General features: G+C 37.5%; 1 protein-coding gene across 18 annotated transcripts in view; it reads left to right on the forward strand.

Moving 5' to 3' along the window:
• The window catches only part of SOX6 (SRY-box transcription factor 6), a 462,971-nt gene that overhangs the window by 340,264 nt on the left and 105,298 nt on the right, over window positions 1-17,409 (forward strand). For 14 of the 18 annotated variants that reach the window (XM_054026307.1, XM_054026306.1, XM_054026304.1 and 11 more), the window contains one exon: window positions 10,049-10,172. In XM_054026307.1, the coding sequence (XP_053882282.1) occupies window positions 10,049-10,172 (124 nt within the window). The remainder of the gene's footprint in view (window positions 1-10,048; window positions 10,173-17,409) is intronic. The other 4 variants (XM_054026311.1, XM_054026315.1, XM_054026313.1 and 1 more) reach the window with 1 other exon arrangement.

The raw sequence follows: 17,409 nt of genomic DNA on the forward strand, positions 1-17,409 counted from the left end.
TGTATTTCATCATAGAAAGTACACTCACAGTACAGTTGTAAAGCAACTGTTTAGTCAGGCAGAGTGAAAGTGAATCGAATCAGAGCTTTGGGTTATTGATTCTGGCTGATTGTCATGAGGAACTGAAGAAAATATCTATGACTTTGAAAACAATGCCACGCCAATGGGGATATGATCATGGGACTCGTAGCAAAGGTCTAGTCACAGGGCTGAGGGCTATCTTTAAATAACGTTGAAGTTTTGACACAAAAGCCAGGAAATTCAAAGTGAAGGCTTATGCTCCTCCTTCAACGTCATACTGCTCTCAAGAAAAGGCATCACGATGTGGATTCATGTTGGAGATGTATCCCTGGCACTGGCTGCAACACACAAAACATGGTGGGTTACCAAGTGCCTGTGTTAAATGTGAATTTCTTAGATTTTACCTTATTTCCTAGCTATTTTCTTCTCTCTCGCTCTCTTTAAATTAATTTTCATAAAGAAACAGACAATGAAAAGTACAAAAGGTAAATGTTTACAGTTTCTATATATTTCTAAAAACCGCATACTTCAAGGGATCTCCAGTAGAATTATGCAGTTTTCCAACTAGTCAAAGCTGTAAAACCAGGCAGTACAAAACCAGACAATACTACATATACATAATATTTTAGTGTGTGGGGAGCAGTAATAAAATATTTTTATCAAGTATCTTAAGTGGTCTGGAAAGTGAAGAACCAGTAGCACTGACCTGAATCAAACATAGCTTGTATATGAAAGAGGCACGATCTGAGTATACGATTGGGAGTTAGGAACATCTGATTTCTTAATACCAAAACTATAATTGTTAGTTTGCAGTGCCAATGCACCTCAGTCCTAATTTGCACACATACCTGTTATTTCAGTCTTTGGGCTTCTTTTGAGCAAAGATGGTCAGATAGGTTATGCATGCAGGGTACCATAAAGAGACACCAGCAAACTAATTTTTGCATGTGATCAGTATCGAAATTTGACTTTGATCTCCAGACACAAGAGGTTTTGCGTTATCTTCACCTAACTGCCTATGATAATTGTGTCTCAATCCTAACGTTCCATAACATTATGTCTGTGATTTACCCAAATTATTTTCCTTTATTTACTGTTTTTAAAAAATAAACATAAGTCAGGTGTATTTTCCAGAGACTGAGAATGCAGCTTTGCCCATCTCTTGGGTAATACATTTGGGCTTGTGTACATTTTTAATACTAACCCTATGTAGGGAGTTAGACATTTTTAAAGCCATAGGGTCAGATGCGTCCCTACTCTGAATGGCGAAGAGAGGAGCAAATGACTGCAGAAATGGAGCTTGCAGCCGCCTTGGTGGGGAAAAGGCATCACGTGCATAATTTTGACCCACCCCTATGCTCACACTCTCCCAGTTCACTGGCCCTCAAGGATCTGCGTGCAGGCCATGTGGGACCAGTTGTGCACCTGCTCATAGGCCACTTAAGTCAGGTTCTGCCACAGTCCTATGCAAGTCACTTGACCTGCATGGGCTTGATTTTTAATACTGGATATTTTAATATCCAATAGATAGTCATTGTTAGAAAATGAACCCTGTATCAGAGAGAGGATCTAGGAGAATAAAGTTGAAATGTTAATACAAACTGCAAAGTTTAAAAGAACTTGTGTACTGAATTATTTCATCAACTTGAGATTTGAATGAAGTCCAAAAATTTGCACATTTTGATATTACCATTAAAAAAACTAATAAAGTCATAATTTATGTTGGATATAAGCTCAGGTAGTGATGTTTCTGTTAAAAAAAATCTAAGTTCATTGACTAATATTTTCACATTTCTATGAAAATAAGACAAGGTGGAAATGAGAAACATACATCTTCACTAGTCTTTGGAAATATCTGAAATAATTGACTTGCTCAGTCTTCTGTGATGGCTTGGTGACCACTAACTGTGACGATTTGCATAATAGTCAACTCTTCACTTCTGTAGTGATAACTGTTTGTATCTGATTAAAATTAAGACTGTTTTAGTTCTCTTGACTTTTCCAGAAGTTGCAGAAATTGAGATTTGCTGTTATGCTTTAACCAAACAAATGCACACATGGGGATAACAATATGCTGAGTTTATGCAGATTTTACAACCCGAATCTGAATAAAATACCCACTAATAGACCCTTAAGGAGTAATAAACACACATGAATTTTCCTTAGTTGCACTTTAAAGTGATTTTAACATACTACTAGACCTTAACAATAATATTTAATTGACAAGATTATGCATTTGTATGGATTGAAAAGGTGGTAGATCTCTAATTCCAAATGAACTATAAATTCACTTTTGCATAACATGTTTTATTAATTTCTTTATAGCAGAGATGTTCTCCTTCCCTCCTAGTGAGAGTTTCTTAAAACATGGACAATTTAAACAATTTAATTACCATTTATCATACTTTTAACTTGATAAAATCATCTTCAAATGACACCTGCATTTCCAAATACGCTATGTCCACATAGCTGGGCACAAATTGGGCCCTACAACGGGAAGCTAATGGAAATGGAATGATAGATGTTACTTAAAAAAACCTACTTCCTTGCATTCAGTGGTACTTTTTCTATTGCTCCCCATTTAGTTCCCCAAATATGTGATATTTAAGTTCAACACATATAACTAACTAGCAAAAGAAAAAGGATTTGGAATTAAGAATGACACTGCCTCGGTGTACCATTGTGGCTCAATACTGCAGCCTTTACATATAATGTCCATGGAATCCCACAAGAATTTAAACCTTCAGTTCATAATTCATCGCTGAGAAAGATCAGTCAGGGTTGGCCTAAAAATTCAGTAACTATATTTATTTTTCTTAATGGATTCCCTATTAAATGTTCTCACTTTTCAAGTTTGCAAGATCTTTTCCTAATAGCTAAGCATATAAAATCAACCTGGGATCTGATTATCAAACTGTGTTCTTTGTGGATCATGCATCATCACAAGAGGAGCATTTCTTCATTTAGAATGTACTGAACAATTCAACTAATGTTACATGAGGTAGAATAGAATCCATCTCTCTCTCCTGTAGTTCTTTGATTCTAACAGGAGTAAAAAGTAAAGAAAAAATATTTTTCATTTATGCCAGTAGATTTGATGCACAGCTAGCAAATTTGATGAGGAGGGTATCATATTTACAAAGTCACTTTCATCTATTTGAGCCTATTTCTGCAGTCCCTGCCTCACAAGAGTAGTCCTTACTTATGTGGTCACATTCATGTGAGTAGGGACTGCTCAAGTAAATGTTTGCAGAATTGGCTCCTATGATCAGACTTTAGCTTTATGTTTTGGAAGGCTAGATGTTGAGTAGCATTAATTCAAAGAAGATATTAATTCAAACTCTGGATCGGTCACAAGTGAAAATTCTAAGATCAGATTTCCCAGTGTGCTCTGGCTACTTTGCACTACTCTGTTGATATGAAGTAGCCATAAACCCATTATAACTGGTCAATACAACTATTTTGCCTCACCAGAGTGGCACAAAGTAACTGGACATACCAATGAATACCTAATAGACCTTTCTTCTCATCACAGTACATTTGCGTAGTTGAATATAGTATGCAGTCCTTGAGACCAAGATCTGATGCTAGTTTGATTTCTGTTGCAGTTTTTTATTGTGGGGCATTAGCAGAGTTGCGCAGAGGAAACATAGGCCCCACCCTGCAAATATGTGCATGGTTAATTTTAAGCACATGAGGTAATTTTAAGCAATTTAACCCATTGACTTGCACATACATGAGTGTTCATAGGGTAAGTGCCTCTCTGCTTATGCCATACTACTCTGAAGGAGACAGTATTGTTGTTCACTCATTTGCATAAGCACCAAATTAATCTAGTTGAAATATATGAATGAATTTACAACACCTCTTCAATTTCTTTCCTTTAAAAAAATAAGGAAAGTATCAGTCATGAAAATAAATAAGAATTGAAATGGTAGCATAGATATAATGGCCCTTTCTGACATATACAGACTTTTGAAAATGCAGATTAGGTAAATATATACAGTACACATGGAATTTAAAAACATGTATTACTAACACAATGGACACTAACAGCTCTGTTAGTGCTATTAAGACCTCTCATATAAGTAAATCTAAAGAGGGCCTAAAAATGATATTGACTTGATGGATGGAGTTATTATGTTCTATCATGTAAATACATATTTGGGAAATTTTGAAGATGCATATTTTTGCTTGGTATGCTGCCATTACCTGGGGAATTTTTCTGGTATATGAATAAGAAACTAAAGAATTTTGAAAACTCATCCTATTAAGGAAGCTAGATGTGTGCAAAATAAAGTTATGCGTTTCACTATTTATGTGTGCTTTCAACAATTACTCATAGACCGGTTAGCAGACTAATCACAAACAGTATTTATTATTTTAATGGAAATTCATTTTTCAGTTATTCAAGTAGCTCAAATACCTCTCCAACTCTCCCCAGTATAACCTTAATTGGGTAAAAGAGTGGGATGATACTTTAAAAATTGTGTTCCTGGTCTAACCTTATATGTATTAATTGGGACTTTGGATGCTCACTCATTATTAGTATTGCATGCAGTGGGCACCATCCTTGACATTTGTCTCTTACTGTTTTCTTGTTTTTCCATTGTTTTCTGTATTCTCCATTCCAAGTATAGCGAGTAGTGCAAATCCTATACCAAAGGCAAATACTGTGGTACAGTACATTTCGAAGGTCAGATTCTCAGCTGGTATTAATTGGTGCAGCTCCATTGTGTTCAATGGCGATATGGTGATTTGCACCAGAGAGCGATCTGGCCTAAAGATTATAATGACATAGGGAAAATGGTTAAAAAGAATGATGCTTGGTTATTGTAGACAATTAGAGCATTGTTTACTCCATGAGTGTCCCGTACAAGTGAAAAGCAAAGGAAATTGAACAGCTACCTCTTTCTGCAGGTAGGGGTTCTGTTTGTTTCAAGCCCGGATGTAGAGGGGAGCATGAGATCCAAAGAAATGTACATCACATGAAGAGGGTTTGTAACTGGAGAAGATTCTGTAAGGCAGCGCTTTTCAAATTGTGGGTTGAGACCCCAAAGTAGGTCATGACCCCATTGTAATGGGGTCACCAGGGCTGGCTTAGACTTGCTGGGGCCTGGAGCTGAACCCTGAGCTCCACTGCCCAGGGTCTAAGCTGAAGCTTCAAGGGCTTCAGCCCTGGGCGCCAAGGCTCAGGTTACAGCCCTTGTCCCACGCTCAGAGCGGGTGAGGCTTGGGCTTTGCCCCCCCATGCCACCCAGGGCAGTGGCGCTCGGGTGGGCTCAGGCTTCAGTCTCCCTTCCTGGGGTCGTGTAGTAATTTTGGTTGTCAGAAGGGGGTCACGGTGTAATGAAGTTTGAGAGCCCCTGTTTTAAGGTTAACATACATGGTTATGCTTAGTCATTGTATTCCATTTTATAGTTTGAGAGGTCTTCTCAAAATCTGTGATCTTACATACTATACAAACTGCAAAATGTAGGCACCATAGGATAAACTAAGATGTTTATAAAAGGAGGAGGCCATACTTGTCTTTGAATATCCTTTCTTTTGTGAATCTAATATTACTTGATGAGGTGCTTTTATTTGTATAAAATAGCACCTTTCCTTTCTGCTCATGGAGGAGGTATAATGGAACTCCAGATAAGCATCTCATCTAGCAGTTAGCAAAAGTTTTCCAGAATACAGTTTCCAATCCAGTTCTTGACTAACAAACTGAGTAGAACTACACTTGATTTGTATGTGTTGAAACATGGTTTTTTAGTTTAGAGCACAAATCGCATCTCAGCTCTCATGAAACGTGCTTGGTTCCTGATTCAAGAAGGCAGAGAATTTTCACTCAAGCAATTATTCTTTCATGCCATGTCCCTTTTGTAATCCTTGGCTTTCTCCTTCTGTGTACAACGCTAAGCATCAATGACTGTAGCTGAGAGGGTTGTCAGCTTCTTCTGTGACTGGTATTCCTATCACTCCATGGGACAATACAAAACATGGCCCTCTTTATCATGTTAGTCATCAGCCCTTACTCTTCCAGGGAGAACAAAATCCACCGTTGATTCTTGAGCAAATCAAGGTTGTTTCCATCCAAGGTTGCTTCCTGACCTCACATTAGTTAATATTGTTAGCTATTCCCAAGAATTATAAGGGTTGTGTGATACATTAAAACCATGTTATGGTACTGGCTAATATTTCTATAACTTGGTGGCTTTGGATATTTGATAAAATGTACATTTATTACATCCAAATACAGTCTTAAAATTGTCATAGAGAAACAAGTCAGTATAGACAACTTGCTTATTTTATTTTTCCTTAGAAATGACCTTATGTAAGGTTACTTTGAAAATGAAAGTATATCCATGTTTTATTTCTGTTGATCAAAATATTGAAAAGAATTGCTTTCAGGACCCATCCAATTCACTTATACAGCTCAGTGAAAGACATTAAAGAGAATTGTTCAGATACAAACATTTATTGCCCATCACAAAAAAGTTAAATAATCTTCATGAAAGAGAAAATTAGTCCCCCTGAGTGTCACTCTGTTTGCATATTAGCACATAGCAAGATCCCTGCCAAGTTACTCTCTGACTGACTGCTGCAGATGCTCTTTCTCAAGTATTTTGAGTCAGATCTTTAGTGCAAGTCTTTGGGGACAAACAATAGCACCTGTTCCTCACAAGATATCAGGCCAGTTAGTCCATTCATGTATCTTTAATGAAGCTCTAGGGCAGATGGCAAAAAATGGCATCATCAACAATTTAGCACAGAAGAGACAAAAGAGGAAAATGTCGATACAACAATACACAATTTTTACGAATGGGAAGAGCCAGAGTTCGTTTTTCATGCATCTGCTGCTGTCTTGGTTTTTAGAAAGACCCGAAGAACAGTCTAGCCATTAAAATTTCTAGGAATGTAGCTAATTTTATGAAGTACACTATTCCACCCTCTCTCCCCACCCAAAACCAAACAAACAAACTTGAGAGGCACTAGGAGTATATAGTGTGGTTTTTTTGGCTTACTCTTTAGTTCTATAAAAACTAATTGATCAGTCGTCACAGTGTATCCACTATATCTTTAATTTTCATCTGTGCTTTACAGTTGATGTGTACTAAGCATAATGACAACTATTTGTAAAATAATTCTTGGTGAAACCATCACTGAATGTTTGTGTAACCAGCACCGTTAGATTTAGGTACGAGAGAGTTTAGAAGTCTCGGGATGTCTAGAAAACAGGTAAGAGCACAGTTTGTAAATGTTATGGTATAAAGGAAAGACCACAGAGTTTTCTCAGAAATAGTATTTGATATGTGTCCTAAGTAAAATATGGGATATTTTTGCCATTCAGTAAACACTTTTCAGTCTGCATGAGACTAACAATCTTGATGTAAACCATTAAAGTTAATGGAGCTATGCTGATTGACACTGGGTATGATCAGGCCAGTATTCAAGGAATATTTTAAGTAATGATTATAAAGGATAGCCAGAGCATACAATGATAATAATTTATAGTTATCTAGTCCGTTTCATTTGGGGCATCTCAAAAATATTTAAAAATATTTGGAGCCCAATCCATCTCAGAAAGAAAATTCCCATTGAAATCAATTGGGGGGGGGGCAGTATTGGGCTCTTATTACGTGAACTTCACTTGCCTGCTGTGAAGTAGGTTTTGTGACAAAAAAAGTGATACTGAGACATGGAGAGGCTCAGTGAAAGACTAATTTTGGCTGCCCCAGTTTTTGGGTACTCAACTTGAGATACCTGGGTGTCCTAAATAGTGCACCCAAAGATTGAAGCACCCAAAAGTTATTGGTCACTTTAGAAAATGTTGGCCGAAGTAGCTTATCTAAGGTAATTTAGCAAGTCATTGACAGATCTGCAAATAAAACCCATCAGACATGACTTCCAGACTTCTGCTGTCACTGATAAGTGAGGATGCGCATGTGCATTTGCTCTCCACTAGGGGAGAGAAGCCTAAATCTACTGCCCCCCTTCAGGGCTCCGTAGGAGCCCCACCAACAGAGGCTGCCTAGTGGATGTGCTGAATCAAGGCATGCTCTAACCCCATTCCCACCCTGGTCAATGCTGTCTTCTTTTGTGCCTATGCTGGCACCCTGAAGTCCCCTGGTGGAGAGAAGTTTGTGGGCGCCTTACACTGTTGCAACACCCTGGGGAGACTTTCTGCTACTGGTGACCGGGATGGAGCTATCACAGAGCCTGGATCATTTTGATTAGTATCTGCTTGGAAAGTACTGTAAGTGATTGTAAAACACATTGTGTTAAATGCTTTCCAGATGCTGTAGCTGTATTCCCCATCAGACACTGATATTGTTTTCACTTGTTGCATACATTCTGGGACAGTATGCACTAGCATCATATACAAAATTAGCACCGTTAAATCAGAAGTTAAAGGCTGGTACTGGGCACATGGGGATCAACTCCAATTTAACCAAGTTAAGCTCATAGCTAACATTCACAACCAGGCTTACCTCAGCTAAAATGAAAGAAATAGCTGCTCAAAGCTGGTTTCTTTCACGCCCCAGTGCCATGGCAGTAATTGCACAAAGACCTTTTTATTATAAGTTGATTTTCTTGAGAAATGGATTCAGAAAAATACTGTAAAGTGTTTATTTTTTGAGTGACCTTTATTAACCTACATTTTAGGGCTTTCCCCAGAGAAGAGTTGTTGGTAAATTAACCCTCATAGACACACAGTAGCATTTCTGCACTGCATCAGTGGTTGTGAAAGGAAAGGAATATGACAAGAAAATTTGGCACTGTTTAAACAATGTCATAGGTCAACATATGGGATTTGACCAAAAAAAAAAAGTTTTTAGGAATTAAAATAAAAAGAAATCACTTGAAGTTTAGTTTAACTTTTTAATAGTATTTCATGCCACCCATATATGGCAGGATAAGAGGGCAAAAATTCTTTCTGACTGGAAAAAGAATGCCTTTCTGCACTTCCTGGTTTTGATATTTAAACCGTTATGTGTTTACTTTTTTACTAATCAGAAAAATGCTGTAATCAAAGCCTTCAGTACTACTGGGGCTTGAGGGATAGACAAAAACTCCATGTGATCCCATCCAGTGTCTGTGATATATGTATAGCATAAATAAAGAAACCAGGAAATTAAAATGTGAATTTAACAGACATGTTAATGTCACGTCTCTTATTTTCTATATGTGGAATACAAATGCTGATATAAGGTGAAGAATTTTCTGCTTTTGCATGTTTGCGCTCTTTGATACATTTATTAAGGTCAAATGAAATTTGATATAGTAGGATTTATTCTGAAATGCTCTCTGAATACAACTCCATAATTACTGAGCTACATGATAGTGCATAAAGCTGTAAAACTGCTTAGACAGACAAGCAATTTATATGTTACAGCGAGGTGTGTATGGTGAAGGATATTAGTTTAATTGGACGCCAAGATGTTGTAGCTTTAAATCTTAAGAGATGGGGTGTTGTCTAGGCGACTAACATACTGTGGTGAGGTTTTGAAATAACATACCTGAACTGTTGGCATATATACTAGCAATACAATAGCGAAAGATCTCTGAAATAAAATTACCTATCCTAAATATGTTAAAATATGAAGATTAAAATAGCTCTTTAGATATTAGGCTGTCTTTAAAGTGTTTGTCACTGTGATATCTAAGCTCCCAAAGAGAAATACAAATTTGAAAGACTAATACAAATGTAAGCCACTTTTTTTCTTTTCTCAATATGAATGTATAGTATATTAAAATGTTGATTTCTTTTTGTGCATCGGAATGTAAACAGAAGGAATAATAAAAAAAATCAGCAAGAAGCGGGATAAAGTGCAGTTCACAGAGACTGTTACACCTTTGACACTGAGGGAAAACAATGTTAAGGGGGGCTTTGATGTGATAATGTGAAATTGGTGAGGATTACATTAAGGAGAAGGTTCTGTGGGGCTGTGGAAACATAAGAACACTATCAGTGCTGGAGAAATACCTGTCAAGATAAATTTGTGCTTTTTCTGATCAGAGGCTCTCTTTTGTTTAGCAGGTTCAGGGTCACATGCCTCCGCTCATGATCCCAATTTTTCCACACGACCAGCGGACATTGGCAGCGGCTGCTGCAGCCCAGCAGGGATTCCTCTTCCCCCCAGGAATAACTTATAAGCCAGGTAAGTTGACAGGGATATGAAGCTATTTAACATGTTCAGATATTTACTGAGACTTCTCTTGTGATCTGTCTGATACAGATGATGTTACACAAAAGGACTGGCTGCTTGAAAATAATATGAAGTTTTGTAAGTCTAGCTGAAAATATCTTCCGAGTTTATAGGGGGTAATTGGAAGATTGGTAATTGAGCCCCATATTAATTTCACTTCTGTAGCCCACAAAATCAACTGCTCTGAATTTATTGACCCACTTGCCTACCAATTTGCATTTGGCACACCCTGATTCTTAATACTTCTTTTATTGCACGTCTTATCTGCAGCATGTACACATACTTGTCTTTTATGCAAAAATGCTTACCCTTAATTAGCAATAAAAGCAAAAGGCAGGTATAATTTAATTAGCATGCTTCTAACGGGCAACTTTCTGTTTGATTTCAATCTGAATAATAAAGGTTTCAGTAGTTCAATCCCAATTATCATTCAGACTTGGAACAGGTCACATAACCTTTGCAGTGAAATATGTTTTGAGATGATTTAGCAAATGTTATGATTTCTTTCTTTATTCCTCTGAGTTTACTGGACTCCTGGGGAATTCAATTAGGGATATAATGGTTTGAAGCTACTTTCAGAGCCTTCTTGTAAACAGGGTTTTAAATGTTTAAAGACATGTTGCCAAAGGAATTCAATGTAAGAAGATAGTTAAGTAAATAAAAGTCAACCTTATTTTCATTTGTACATTCTTTGTAAGTGACCTCAGCCCAGAAGCTGCAACCTTATTTTGCTCATTAATAATATTCCCTGCCAAGCTCTCTTTAGCATATTAACCTGATGAATATTAACACAAAATCTGAGTATAACACTTTCTTTGGATTTTAAATGGGAAATTTCAAAGTAAAGGATTGATCCAGCCTCGCCTAAAGTCAATGGGATTTTTGCAGTTGACTTCAGCAGGAGCAAGATCAATTCCAAAGTAAAAGCTTCATAAAATATAAGATGTGAACAACCTATTAAATAAAAGTCAGATTGAGCCTAAAATCTCTTCAAGCAAATTTACTTAAATGTTATATGAAATGGTGCCAAATTGGATTTCAGCAAGCATTTCCATTTGTCCCATTTCATTTTGTGTCTTTATTCTGGGTGAAGGAGGATCATTCCTCTTTGGAAACAAATAGTCTCTTTCTGATAATTATCTTACTTCTATATCTCACTTTTTTCAGCCTGAAAAACCCCAAAGCACTTCACAAACTTAGCAAATTGATGCACAACCTATGCAGGGAGAAGAGTTCATCCACCTCTGAAATTCTGCCATTGCTGGCATGTAACTGTTTAACTGCACTCAGCAACATTTCACAACAGTTTGGGACAGAAAATGAAGATTATCTTTTCCAGCTAAAGTCTGTGGCATGCATAGAGAAGCAGAATATGATGATCAAACTTTGAATTTGTCCAGGACACCAGGGTTAACATCCTTACTCTTATACACCCTCATTCAGAAAAGCACCAAAGCACGTGCTTTAATCTGATTGATTTTATTTTTCCTGATTAGAGAGGCTTTCCTGAATTGGGGATTTATTGGCCACTAAGGACCTGGGTTTTACTTCTCATCTCAAAGACGCCACCTTCACTAGTGTCTTTTCAGGCTATGTAAGTGAATTGGTTCAGTACTGACTCAAAAGGAAGAGTGCCATCTATATGTCACCAACACCTTTTCCTGCAGCATATAGGTTTCTTCAGAAATCCCCCAAGGCCTCGCTGCTTTCCTTTTGTCCTCTCAGCTCACAATACAAGGTGATATGGCTTCAGTCCATTTTATTACTCTTGTGAATGAAGAAAAAATGTGTATAACAAATATTAAAATATTCAAGTAATTGACTAAAATGGAGGCCTGGGTGTCTCAGGACATTGCTAATGGGATATGAAACTATTCACTACTAGGTTACTGGTTTGAATCCAGCTCAGCTTGGTAGAAACCAGAAGTCACTATGATCTGACACTGTTCAGTGGCTTGTGTGAAATGAACATGTTTAGATTTTAATGTATTTATGAAGTTCTATAGCACATATTGCTAAAGTAGCTGGCTGTGTTAGTTCACTTCTCCTGCCCCCCCCCCTCCCCCCCCCCCTCTGCTTTTTTGGCAATCTCAGTAGAGAGGTTTAGGAAATAATGAAAACTACACTATCTTTCTTCACTATCTTTCTTAGAGGTTGTTCCTCTAGGTCAGCACTGAGGGACTTTGTGGGAATTTGCACTGCTGCTATTTGTGCTTTACATCTTCCATGAGTAAATAGAAAACTTTCATCTCCAGGACTATAAATCTAATTTGAGCACCAAACTCACTTATATTTTTAAAGGAAGATTAAGAAAAGAAACAGACAACCCTTTAAACATTAAAATTTTTCTTCTCAGTTGCTTGTTCACTTGCTTTTTAATTTCCACCTTTTTTCATTTAGGCAAGGCAATATGTTTACAGTGCTAGCTCTCCTTTTCATTTGGGAAGCACAGAGGGACAGATTTTTAAAAGTTTTCAGCTCCCAACTCTTCCACTTGTAATAACAGGAGCTACTGAGTGTGAAGCACTTCTGAAAATCTGGCTACTTTGTTTAGTTGCTTAAGGAAGGGTGAGGTCTTTTATGAGTTTGGCTCAAAATTCTGTACTATCCTAACAAAAAAAAATAGCTATTCTTATAAAAGACTGGGCCAGATCATGCCCCTTCATGGAGAAACCTAATGGAGAGACCAAAGCTCTGTGTCGTTTCCCTTGTGAAGCTTTGCTCTAGGAAAGGTTGGGGGAGACCCTGCAAAATGTACAGGCTACAGTTCCTACCAAAATCTGCTAGGAAAAGAATTCCCTTCTGCATGCAGCCAGTAGTCATTGTGAAAGGGTGCATGGCCCTTCTCTCCAAACACTGGAGTTCCAGGAGATGAACCAGGCCAATGTTAGCAAACACTCATCACAAGTAATAAATACATAGGGGGAAAAATGAAGTCCCATGCTACTTTATGTATCTCTAAGTGGTATAATGTAATTTTCCGGCATGATAAGTACTAATTGAGAAATCAGAGCTGCATAGATCACCTAATTAATTTTTCATACATATTTCTTTCAGTATTTATACTGTATACAGGATTAATTAAAACTTGGGGGCGCTGTGCAACTAAAATTGTTGTGACAACTGACCTGCAGGCACTTGATGAGTCTCCCAGAGTACATGGCTATGGAGGTTGCACCATATTCCAGTGGGATGCTTAGAGTGGCAGCTGTTAGAAAGCCAATATTTGCCAAGAGACTCTACACAGTTATTTTGCACTGGTTATTTTGCATTCTAATTACAGCGGAAGAACTGTGCTATCAGCAGATGGGCAAATGCTGACCTTTTAATGGTAAGCACTGTACTTGCTGCTTGGAATTGATTGGCAATGTAGGTGTTGGACTTCTACAGCCGTCCAGTACTCCCCCTTCCTCCAGCACAGAATAAGAGATTTGATTTAGCTTGACTGCCACATGTATTCAGAATTATAGGAATGTTATCAGGTTGGAACATCATTGAACATGGTCACTGAGACCCTTGCAATGCCCTATCCTGAGTCATGAGTTACTTCCTATCCATTGATTTGGGCACTGTGTAGGAGAGTTCTTCCCCTTGCACTGAGTCAAGGTATTACCTCCTGCAGGTTTCATGACCTTTGTGAGAGAGCGGGAAAGGAGGATAAGGAAAGACCTCGGATATGGATTAACTGTAAACAGGAGTCAGGCCATTCTGTAAGCAGCTATGCTCCTTCTTTCTGTTCATGGCTGAGTGGGAGCTGACCTGCTTTGGGAATACATTAGCTGCCTGCATTGCCATTTTTTGCAATCTACGTAGCTTAGAAGGCCAGGGATAATTTCTGCTAGATAGAGACTTCTGACAAACGTGTGTTGCAACAGTTCTTTTTCAGATATACGAGATGCAATGAGATAGACTAGTAAAGTTAGGAACTTTTGGTAGTTTAGGGTTTATCTAAATCAAGGGATGTAGATTGTGAAACCTGATCTTGCATTTGTTTCACTAACATGCTATCGTGTATTTCAAAGTAATTACTCATATCTCATGCATAAAGTTTATACAAATTTCGATTAGAAATATTGAGAAATGACTTCTATCTGCCTAACTGGAGCACTTTGCTGTTCATTATGTTTGCCATACAGAAAAATGTAAAAACAGGAATTATTATTCCTGGTTGCTGTGAGTAGCAAAAACAGCTTTGGGCTGATTCTCCTCTGTTACACTGGGATAAATCGGGAATAACTCTGGAAATCAGTGGAAATACATTGGTGTAAAGCCAATGAAAGTGAAGGGAGATTCAAACCCATAGTTACCAGACTGAACTTCAGACAGTTCTCACAACTTTTAATGTTTGTTGAAAACCCATAATAACTTCCTCAAATTACATGCCTAGCTAATCTAAATGACTGGCATCTTGACATCTTTGATTGTTACCCTTTGTTTCTGTTTCCAGTTATTGGAGACATCCTTTCATAAAATGTTAACAGTAGTTTGAAATGTTAAAACAGCGTGTGTATTCTCAATGAGCCACTCCTATTATTGGCATCCAATCATTACACAGTTCTACTTAGTGAAGTGGCCGAACATCTCTGAGTGGCAGAGGTACTTAAAACAAACTAATGAGAGTCTTGTTCCTAGCGGAAATTCCGTAAGACTCCATTAAAATTCTTCAAACGGTTCCTTTTGGTTTCTCCTGGTTGGAACCATGAATCAGTAGCCTCAGGAATCATTATACCAATACATATGTTGCTCAGTCTAAAACCTAACTTAACATTAGTACCAGTAGTAACCAGATGAACAGTTTCACCTGTGAGTTCCACTTTTTTACCATAGGCAAATGCTTGTCACTGCAACTGCATTTACTGAGGGGTCAACATCGCAATATGACACTGCCTTGGTGATACCTGTCCCACACAATAGCACAACTATTGTCATTGTATGGATTAGACTCTCCATAGTATCTCCATAGCCAATTGTCTTTATTAACAGCTTGACTAATCCTAATGTCCTTACATAAACAAAACTCCCATCTTATGCAAAGACTGCAGGACCAGGCACCAGCTTTGTATCCTTGATGCAAAATAGGAACACTGTGATGGAATGAAGTAGAGGTAGCTGCAAACTCTCTTCAGACTCTTTATTACCACTGGAAAGTGCACAAATGTCAGTTTCCAACCCCATCTCAGATGTCTATAGAATTTCAAGTATATTTACCAAAATGAGTAAATATCCGGCATACCTTGCAAGATGGAGTGACTGAGCCATATGTCTTTCAAAATGTGTTAAAAACAAAGAGAAGTGGCAAAACTGAGGAGAAAATGAATCTAACAGACTTGTCCATTCCGGGTTTCCTGCCTCATAGGCCACATAACCTCGCTCTGAAAACAAGTCTCTCCTCTTGTGAGTAAGATGAAATGAGCTTCATTGCTGAATACAAGACAATGTAAGAGATATTTAGTTGTTCTAGATGCAGAACAATGTGGTACAACTGTGAGCTGCCTTTATTCAGTTAGAAATGTTGCCCAATCTGACAAGTGAACAAAAGTCTTGCAAAGTTTTGTATGGCTTGTAAACACCAATTTATTTATAAACAATATCAGTCAAACATAAATAGACAATCAACAAAGCAGGAAGATTGAAGAGAGCAGTTTGTAAAATGAGAAGGGTGGTTCAGATTTTCTTCTTCAGGCATTCTTCTCACTCCCTCGTTATCAAAGGCCAGTATACACCGGTACCTCAAGCAGACCTGTTTCAACATGTTGTGTCTTCCTTTCTACAAATTTAAAAAGAATGGGTCCTCACGCAAGCATTCCAAATCCAGAAACAAATTTGAAAAAAATTGCTACAACATGTTGACTGATTTCTTGCCAAGACAGCTACCGAGAAGCTTCTTGATCCATTCTTGCATGGAGAAAATTAGAGGGGGAAAATATGTATCTTCTGTAATTAAAAATTAAAACCAGTCCATGCCCTGAGTGCTCGCTTTCCTTGAGGCATGGGGGAGGGGAAGTACCTTTGTTCTGCTTTTACTACTGGGTGTCAGCAAAGCATTCCCTAGCTCTGGAGGTATTAAGTTTTGTTCTCTGAATAACGATACTACAATATACCAGGATTTAACCATGCATGGATTATTTTAAAATGCTCAAATTTGAACCCCAAAAAAGAGACAACCCATAAACATGAATTCATATTTTTTCATCAAGAAAAGGAAAAAAACTGTTTGTAGCAGCAGGTGAGCTAGGGTGTGGTAGAGAAACTAATAAATTAACAGTGAAGCCAAATATATATATATATATATATGGTATATATATATATTCTAGCTATTTCAAACCATAGAAGCATGACAGCTGTGAAAAAGGAGTGCTGCAGGGAATTCTTTTAGAGTTTGATTTTTTTAAAAATATGTTTGACATGGAAAATGTTTTAGTACAAATAAAGCAACTGGTATTGAACTTAAAAAGTGGAGGGAGGGGGAGAGAGATTACTGTGTGGAACGGGAATGAATAATTCATGATATTTAAAGAAAGAATGCCTCCAAAATGTTCTGCAAGGCAGTCCATGCTGATAGCTTGAATGGTTATTTTCCCCCCATTTAAAGCATCATTAATTCAACATCTTTGTGATTTTTTTTAAATCTGGTAAGATATTTACCAAAGAAACATTATTTAACTTAGATTAGGATATTCTTTATTCAGATAATTTAGTTTAGATATCAAGGAGATAAGCAGAATTATTTAAACATAAAGAGACAGTCTTGTACTATCAGAAAATAATTTAGTTGTTGTTTAAAAAAAACCACTGCAAACTAAAATCAACCTCATGGAAGGGGGAAAAATAAGATCAGATATTTTGAACATTACTCCATAGGATACCAGCACAATATAGTGTTAGTGAATGCATTGTAGCAGAGCTCCATATGCAATCAGAAGCCAATTGTTACTGGACTGTGTACAAGCACATACTGTGCTCAATGGTCTGATGAGGTATTATGGATATGATGCAAAGAGACCTTGTGGATTAAAAACTCACAATTTGTTAAAAAGTGAAAGCAACTTAACATTTACACTGAGCTGGCTGAGTATAGTCGCACTTCAGGTGGTAAACAATTCCAACGAATCCAATGACTTTGTGACGGCTTCAGGTATTAACGTATATTTGGAAAAAAACATCCCTTGGAATTTCCTCACTATATTAT

The sequence above is a fragment of the Malaclemys terrapin genome, chromosome 4 (genome assembly GCF_027887155.1).
Source record: "Malaclemys terrapin pileata isolate rMalTer1 chromosome 4, rMalTer1.hap1, whole genome shotgun sequence".
Lineage (NCBI taxonomy): Eukaryota > Metazoa > Chordata > Testudines > Emydidae > Malaclemys > Malaclemys terrapin.